The 7,486-nt window shown below is 54.2% G+C and overlaps 1 protein-coding gene across 1 annotated transcript in view; it reads right to left on the bottom strand.

The window, feature by feature from the left end:
• The window catches only part of IGF2BP2 (insulin-like growth factor 2 mRNA binding protein 2), a gene marked incomplete at both ends in the record, with an annotated part of 14,467 nt that overhangs the window by 2,517 nt on the left and 4,464 nt on the right, over positions 1 to 7,486 (bottom strand). Inside the window, 5 exons of the mRNA XM_010139125.1 lie at positions 76 to 144; positions 2,430 to 2,558; positions 2,738 to 2,873; positions 3,203 to 3,325; positions 3,764 to 3,898. Coding sequence (XP_010137427.1) covers positions 76 to 144; positions 2,430 to 2,558; positions 2,738 to 2,873; positions 3,203 to 3,325; positions 3,764 to 3,898 — 592 coding nt within the window. The remainder of the gene's footprint in view (positions 1 to 75; positions 145 to 2,429; positions 2,559 to 2,737; positions 2,874 to 3,202; positions 3,326 to 3,763; positions 3,899 to 7,486) is intronic.

Genomic DNA, 7,486 nt, shown 5'->3' with positions numbered 1-7,486 from the left:
CCCACCCCAGCCACGTGCCCCCCCCCCAAGATGCCCAAGCAAAGACCTCACACAGGGAGGTGCCAAGGCACTTACCGAGTGCTGATGGGGGAAGGCACCGGCTGGGGGGACTCCGTACAGACTCGAGAGGTAAGCAGAGGAGCTCTGTAGCAGGGAGAAAATGAGGGTCAGTAACATTCTCCAACATGCCCAGCCCCTTCCTGGCCACCCCCAGCCTGACATGGAGCAGCATGCCACCACCACGAGCCCAGTAGGGACACAGGGACGACCCTTCGGCCCCTGAACCCCTCCTAGAGAGTGCAGGTGCACCTGAGGGTGTATCAAGGTGAGCTGCAGCCCAGATCCTGCACCTGCAGCACATCACAATGGGGCTGGGAGGTGGATGGAAGCTCCCAGTTACCCCCAGATGCTCCCCACTGCTGCTTTTTCAGCTGTGTCCTGCTAGTCTTCATAGCAGAAAACCATTCCCTGCAGCCTTCCGGAGCAGATGCAACCCTGGAAAGCCAAAACCATACTGTAACCACCATCAGGCCCCTGCAGAGAAGGTGGAGGTTTGGTGACAGTTGAGCAAAACATCTGATTTGGCTCTAATTTCCATCACCATCTCCCTTTTCCACTTCCAAGAGAAGAAAAAGCAAAGGCTGAAGATGTTCTCCCAAGACTCAGGCTGGAGATAGGGAAAAATCAGTGGGTCTCTCCACAGCTAAAATCAAGGGGTATGCACCAGCACCCCAACCCAACTCTGCAGTTTTTCTGTATCTCAAATACATCAGACATTTCTCCTGGAACAGACACAACTCTCTCCCACTCTGGGTTTGCGCAAGTGCAGCCAGATGGTACCTGCAAACTACGGTTACTCGGGTAGAGAAGACCCACCTCTCCCGCCCATTCCAGACGCTGCTCTCGCTCCCAGCCCTCTACCTCAACCCGTTGCACTGCGGTTTTGTGCTGCTGCTCACACCAAGCTCACGCTCCCTTGTGTCAATCCTCTGCTTCTGACCACAAGGCTGCTCCGTAACCCCTACACCAACGTGCCCTCTCCTGCCCAGAGGGTCCTCGCAGCCAGGGTGGGCAGCACACCTCCCCACCTCCCCCTTGTTCACTGCAAGGATCCTTCCTCATCCTCCATCCTTTCCAGGTCTCTTAAGAGCACCAAAGCTGAAGCTACAGCAAACAGCCCCAGGTCCTGCTTAGGACACGGTCAGAAACGACCACTCTGGGGTGTGAAACACAGAGCCAAGCTGGTTTCCTGTTAGGGTTTTTTTTGCCTGCTCTTTGTTTTACTACAAAAAATAATGGCAGAGGCAATTGCTTCTCTTGGTCTCACCAGGGTGAAAAAGGCCACACAAAGCTTTGGGGTGAAGGAGCCCACGCCAAACGCTGCCCTTCAGGAGACCTGCCCAGCTCCTCTCCACCGCACAAGCACTCAGGCAGACACTTCCTGAAGGCTGTGCTTGCTCAGGCGGCCGATGCAGGCAGAGCATCCTCCCCTCCACGGGCTGGCAGTGCACAGACAGACAGACTCTCCTGGTGCCCTCAGGGCCATCACACGCATCCATTCATCCATCTCTCCACACCGCCAGCCTGGCACTCACCGTTCTTCTCCGACTGCTCTGCTGCTGGCGCCACCAGGAAAAGAAAACAGCACAAGTAAATTAACCTGCGCGCCAGTCGCCGCGCAGAAAGATTTAGAGAGACTAACAGATCACAGAGCCTGGTCATCCTAAGGGGTTGGGGAACCTGGTGAGTAGGGGATGGACCTTTCCCGACAGCATTTTGGTCGGCGTGTTTTCCTGACACTGGACCGTCCCTGCCTGTGTGCAACCTCAGCAGTTTTGAAACTCCTCTCCAGGTTTGCTTTGCCCCAGGCCTCGGCAGCCACTGCACCTCAAAAAAAGAGAAAAACCCTTGCCTACAAAATCAGGTGAAGATCAACTCCCAGCAAGCACAATCCTTTGGCTGCCAGGGCCACTGAGACCAGACCCACAGGGCACAACAGAGTCCACACCACCACTACCCAGTGGTGGGGTTGGGGTTGGGACTGAAGACCGCCTACATGGTTTTTCCATGCCAACATCGTCACAGATGGCCCCCAGCCGCGTCCAGAGACCAGCACCCTTGGGACACGGCCCATCCTTAAACACAGGTGAAACTGAGCTCAGCACAACATGGGGATACAGTTGATTTTACCAGGAAACTAAATCCAAGGAGGGACAAGCCATGTTCACTCACTGTCTTCTCGATTTTGCTGCTGTGATGAGTATCTTCCTTAAATGGCCAAGAGTCAGAGCTCTCGTTCAAGACTCCTCATGAGATGGCTCCTCTAGCTATGGTGTTCACCCAAGCCCAAGAGCTACAGCAGGAGAGTCTAGAGATGACTCTGCCCCCAAGAACACATCCCCTGCACTCCGAAAACCTCTTGCACTTACTGCAAACGGGTGGTACGGGGTGGCTGCTGCAGCCCCTCGGGCCCCTGGGGTGGATGGGAGCATGGACAGCCCCGTTGAGAAGATGCCCAAAGCACTAAGGTTCAGTCCTGGGATCAGGTTGGCTTGTTGCTGGGAAAGCAAAGACATAGAGAAACACGTAACAGGCTGAGTGGGTTTCTTGGGGTTCTCACCACATAGTGTGGACATGATGGGTGAGGGTCAGCCCTTGCCATAACAGATTGACTCCCCCCCGTTTTCTTCTGGCCACCTCAGCAGTGGCATCCCAAGCAGGAGGGCTGAGAGCTTACATTGACAGCCACCACATCGTTCTCGTAGGCCTCTCGCAACTTCTTCATAATCTCCACTTCAGCACTGGAGCACGCCTCTGTGCTGCCCTTCACTGTGATGGTCCGTTCAGGGTTATAAATGGTTAAATCCTGCAAACTACCCCACAGATAAATCCGGAGACGCAGTTACATTCTGGTTTCAAGTCAGAAAGAAAAAAAAAAAAAAAAAAAAAAAAAAAAAAAAAAAAAAAAAAAAAAAAAAAAAAAAAAAAAAAAAACCTCAAATCCAAGATGAGGATTCCCCCCTCAGACAGCGTGGGACCACATGCCCTCTCCCGGCCCAACGCCACCATCCGCCTGGGATGAGGGATGCCCACCCGGGATGGGGAATGTGCTGGGGAGGATGGAACTGCTCTGTTTTCTGGCTCCAGCGCTGCCCGTACCATGTTGGATGGAGGGGGATGGCTTGGTGTCCACAGGACTTACGGGGAGATGGTGATCTTCGTGCCCGTGTCCTGCTCAATCTTCTTGAGGTTGCGGCCCTCCTTGCCAATCAACCTCCCCACCAGACTGTTGTGTGCTAGGATTTTCAAGGGAATCTCTTCTGCTCTAAAATGGATTAAAAAATAAAATCTCAAGGTCCATCTGGCCAGGAAACCAACATCCAGCAACAGGCACTAACTATGTGGTGGAAGGAGCAGAAGAGCTTCTCACCACTGTTATCTCCTCAGCTTCTGGGGAATGGAAACTCGGGGACTTCCCAAGCCCAGTGGTACATCTGTATTTCACGGGGTTTTGTTCTCCAAGTTTGTCTATATGTTCTTTGGACCCACCTGAGCTTCTGGTCTCTACAGCTCTGTCAACCACACCATGGAGAAGTTATTAAGATGTAAGTTATTACATGACCCACGACGCTACCCTGAAACTCCGAATGCCAGCAGTTCCCTCAGGGGGTGGGGGGTGAGAAGATGGCTTCTTCTCCACAGATGGCTGAATTTATCTCCCTCTCACCACACCCGCCCAGTTTGCCAAGCCAGGGGCACTTACGATTTGGTTTCATCAGCCTCCTTCTGCATGATATCAAGGATCATACGACACGCTTCGGAGCACCCCTCTGGTGTTGCATGGATAGTGATGGGCTTTTCAGCGGCACCAGCATTCTCCTTCCGATGGATGTCAACCCTACGATGAAACAACCAGCAGAGAGAAGTCCCCTAAGATGTGTCTAGCGTCACACAAGGACTTTCCAGAGCTCAGGAGCTGAGCTTGTTGTTCACAGAAAAGCTCATTTCAACACCTGCTCAAGCTTTTGGGTGAGCCTAGGTCTCACTGACATACATCCACCATCACCTGGTCTCACGTGAGCCCAGGTAGTGTTTCGCTTCAGCTGGTTTAGATCGGATTTGAGCTACGCGTGCCTTTATGACCTGAGGCCTGCCTGGGAGGTGAGGGATGTCAATCAACATCAAATGATGCATCAAGAGCGGGCAGAAATGAACTGGACAAAGCCCTGAGCAACCTGGTCTATCGTCTTTACGCCAGTCCCACTTGGAGCAGCAGAGTGGATTAGAGGTCTCCAAAGGTCCCTTCCAACCTTAATCTCTCTCTGCACAACACCCGAGGCTCTCCAGCGACCAGCAGCTGCCACAACCACTGCGTGTCATTTGGGACAGAGAGGTGACTTACCCATAGGCAGCGTCTGTCACAACACGGAGGCACAGGTCAACAACAGCGCTTGTACTCACGCCCTTCCATGGGAGACCAGAAAGCTCTCCCTTGCGCACCGGCAGGGACTGTGCTCTAGCTCCTCTGGTCTTCCCCTCAGCTCATGGCGGGGAGGAGGCACATGCCTCCAGCTCGCTCCTCACCGCTCAACCGTACCTGGCAAAGGCCCTGAGAGAGAGGGAGAGAGGAAAGCAGGGTAGGAGACTCCTGCACGTCAACCACATGTCTTGAAGAACAGGGGTAAGCATCCTTTCCATCTTCTCCACTGGAGGATGAAGCTGTGCAGCCATCCTGCCATCGGTCACCACCTTGGTGTCCCTGTCACTGCTGCAGCCAGGGCTGAGCTGGCCTGGATCTTCTGAGAAGGTGCAGTAGTGGCCACTCAGCGACTGCTACCAGCACTCAGCTCCAACATGATGCTTTCCAGCCACATCTCTATTTTCATAAGAGGTCCCCATCCTGACCAGGATCATTCATGGGTGATGCTGCGCATGCAAGGTCAAAGGTTTTGGTGCAGCACCACACTGGGATGCTGCAGGGTCACGGTGCTTTTGCACAGGTCAACTCTTCCGGGAGCTGATAAACCACCACGTAGAGACAATGATGCCTTATCTACAGGTAGAGGAGGAGCAGCTGGGTGAACATTCCCTGACACAAAGGAAGAGCCTACCCCACCAGCTTCAAAAGGGATACCAGGGTGGTTTCTTCTGAGCACTGAAGAGGGAATGAAGACAAGAGTTTGATCCCCTTTGCAGGCTACATCTCTCCAGATCTCCTACTGCTTCAGCCAGAGCTGTTCAGGCAGGAGACTGGTCGTGCTTGGACTGTGCAAAGAGGTGCTGGTGACACGGGCACTGCTAAGCTCTCCCTGCTCTTTTGTTATGTCTACAGCACACGGTTTCCCAGCTGTGTGCTGTGCTACGCTCTCTAAGGCACACCCAGCTGTGGAGCTCCATCAGGTTGACTTGGAGTACCTGTTGCTTCAGGGGCAGCGCCCAGCAGGCACGAGAACACCCACTGCCACCCTCTCCACTGGGGAGAAGATAAACGCATTATGACGTGCCACAAGAGGTAATGACAGGCCCATGCTCCAGAGCAGTGTCGCAATGTCACAACAGTTTGATGCTCCCAGCTAGGGGGAACCGATGAGGAATCCATGGCTGCCCCAACAAACCCTACAGACAGGAGTCAAGTGGCTTCTTGAACCCATGAGCAGTTGAGGCTACTGGAGATGAGGCATGCAGCTTGAGCTTTTGTGCGGAGGAAGGGCCAAGAGCCACGGACGGGCTGGATGGATGCACCAGTGACGAGTACCATGGACAAGTCCAGCAGAGAGACAGAGGCCAGGTTTCTGGCTGATCTCCAAACCACTCCAAACCTGGATACGCAGGCACAAACTCAATTTTCAGAGAGAAGATGGGGCTGCTGCGTTCAGCCACGTCCCATCCCGAAGAGCTGGAGGGCAGAGGAAGGGTCTGGACTTACCAGCATGTCCCAGTGCTGCTGCTGCTGCACAGCTCCATTCCAACCAGAGGATGGAGAAGGGGGTCCTCAACCCCCTCATGCCACCAGCAGCTGCTTGGGACCCCAGGGTGCTGCAGGCAGGGGAGACTGGGGCAGATGACAACAGGGATAGCAGGACAGAGACAGGGCAGGTTTGCCCATGGTACAGCAGGAAAAACCTCCATGACACCTTACAGAGACACCGGGAATGCTTCAGAGAGCGGTGGCCACGAGGGACAGTATGATGTGCATGCAGCGCTGTCCTGGCCCCACGGCTGCTTGGTAGCAACAGTCCTTTCCTCATCAAGTTACAAGGGCTGCAATCACTGCAGAAGGTCGTCTGGAGCGCTGGGCTCCTGGTCTGGGCTCCCACTCAGCCAAGAAAGGAGTTGGCTCAACCTGGGGACAGGTTTGTCCCCTGGAGCTCAGAAGCATCTCTGGACATCACTGTGTGTGAAGACAGCGGTGAAATCCAACGTGACCACACGAATCCAGGACCCAGTGTTGCTCTGGGCAGGAGCAGGGGCCAGGCAACAGGATGTGACCTTGACCCCAGGATCATCACACCCTTGACCCCAGGATCATCACACTGGTGGGTGAAGGTGGTCTGAGCAGGGACAGAGCTGTGGGCTGACATCCCAGCTGAAGGCAATGGTGTCCTGCAACTGTCCAGGCCAGGTGCATGAGGTCTCCCCTGCCCAAGGCTGAAGTGGAGGTGGTGGCCCGCTACAGCACAGGGCCTCCTCGGGCAGTTCAGGAGACATGAGAGCATGGAGCACAGGCTTCCTCCACAGCACCAAGTCTTCAGGGTGAGCACGGGGAGCCAAACCGTGTTATCCCACAACCAAGGACAGCTCAGCAGCAAAAACTGCCCCAGGCAGCCACATTTGGTGCCTCCTACCTTCCTCACCAGGCCCAGGGCTTGCAAGGGGCAACCTTCCAGTTTTGGGTGGCGAGGACACAGCTACACCCGCTGCTGATCACACCAGCGGACTCACCTGGAGAAGAGCTTGCCCTCAACTGAGACCAGCTCACTGCTTCTAGGTGGCCACGTTCTAGAGCTAGTCAGGCCCAAAGAGCTCCTCTCCCTACACATCTGCCCCCTTTCCGTACAAACCTCCTCCCGCAAACCCGGCGCTGGGGTTTGGCTCTCTCGGCTGCAGACCAGCATGTCTTCCTACCTCCTGCTTAAGCGGATGCGCTATTATCAAACAATTTGCCTCTAAAAGCTTCTCTGAGAACTAGGATGCCCTGGAGGATGTTCTGGTACAGGAGTCCTATGTCCTGTGGGATCACCGGGTTCAGGATGATGAGCATGGGAGAAGACAGCTTTGAGTTAAACACAAACAAATCTGCGCAGGAAAAAACCATGCAGGAAAACCATGCAGAAAATCAGAGGTGAAATCAATGTGAACATTGGCAAGAGAAACATGGAAAACTTCGGCAAGACAGGCCCCCACCCCCCACTTGTTTTTTAGTTCAAATAAAAATGTTAGACTGCAAAAAAAAGCTTCAAACTTATGAAAAGCCCATCCTTCTCGC

The sequence above is a fragment of the Buceros rhinoceros genome, unplaced genomic scaffold, assembly GCF_000710305.1.
Source record: "Buceros rhinoceros silvestris isolate BGI_N320 unplaced genomic scaffold, ASM71030v1 scaffold36240, whole genome shotgun sequence".
In the NCBI taxonomy this organism is placed as follows: domain Eukaryota; kingdom Metazoa; phylum Chordata; class Aves; order Bucerotiformes; family Bucerotidae; genus Buceros; species Buceros rhinoceros.
This window is presented reverse-complemented; position numbering and strand designations above follow the sequence as displayed.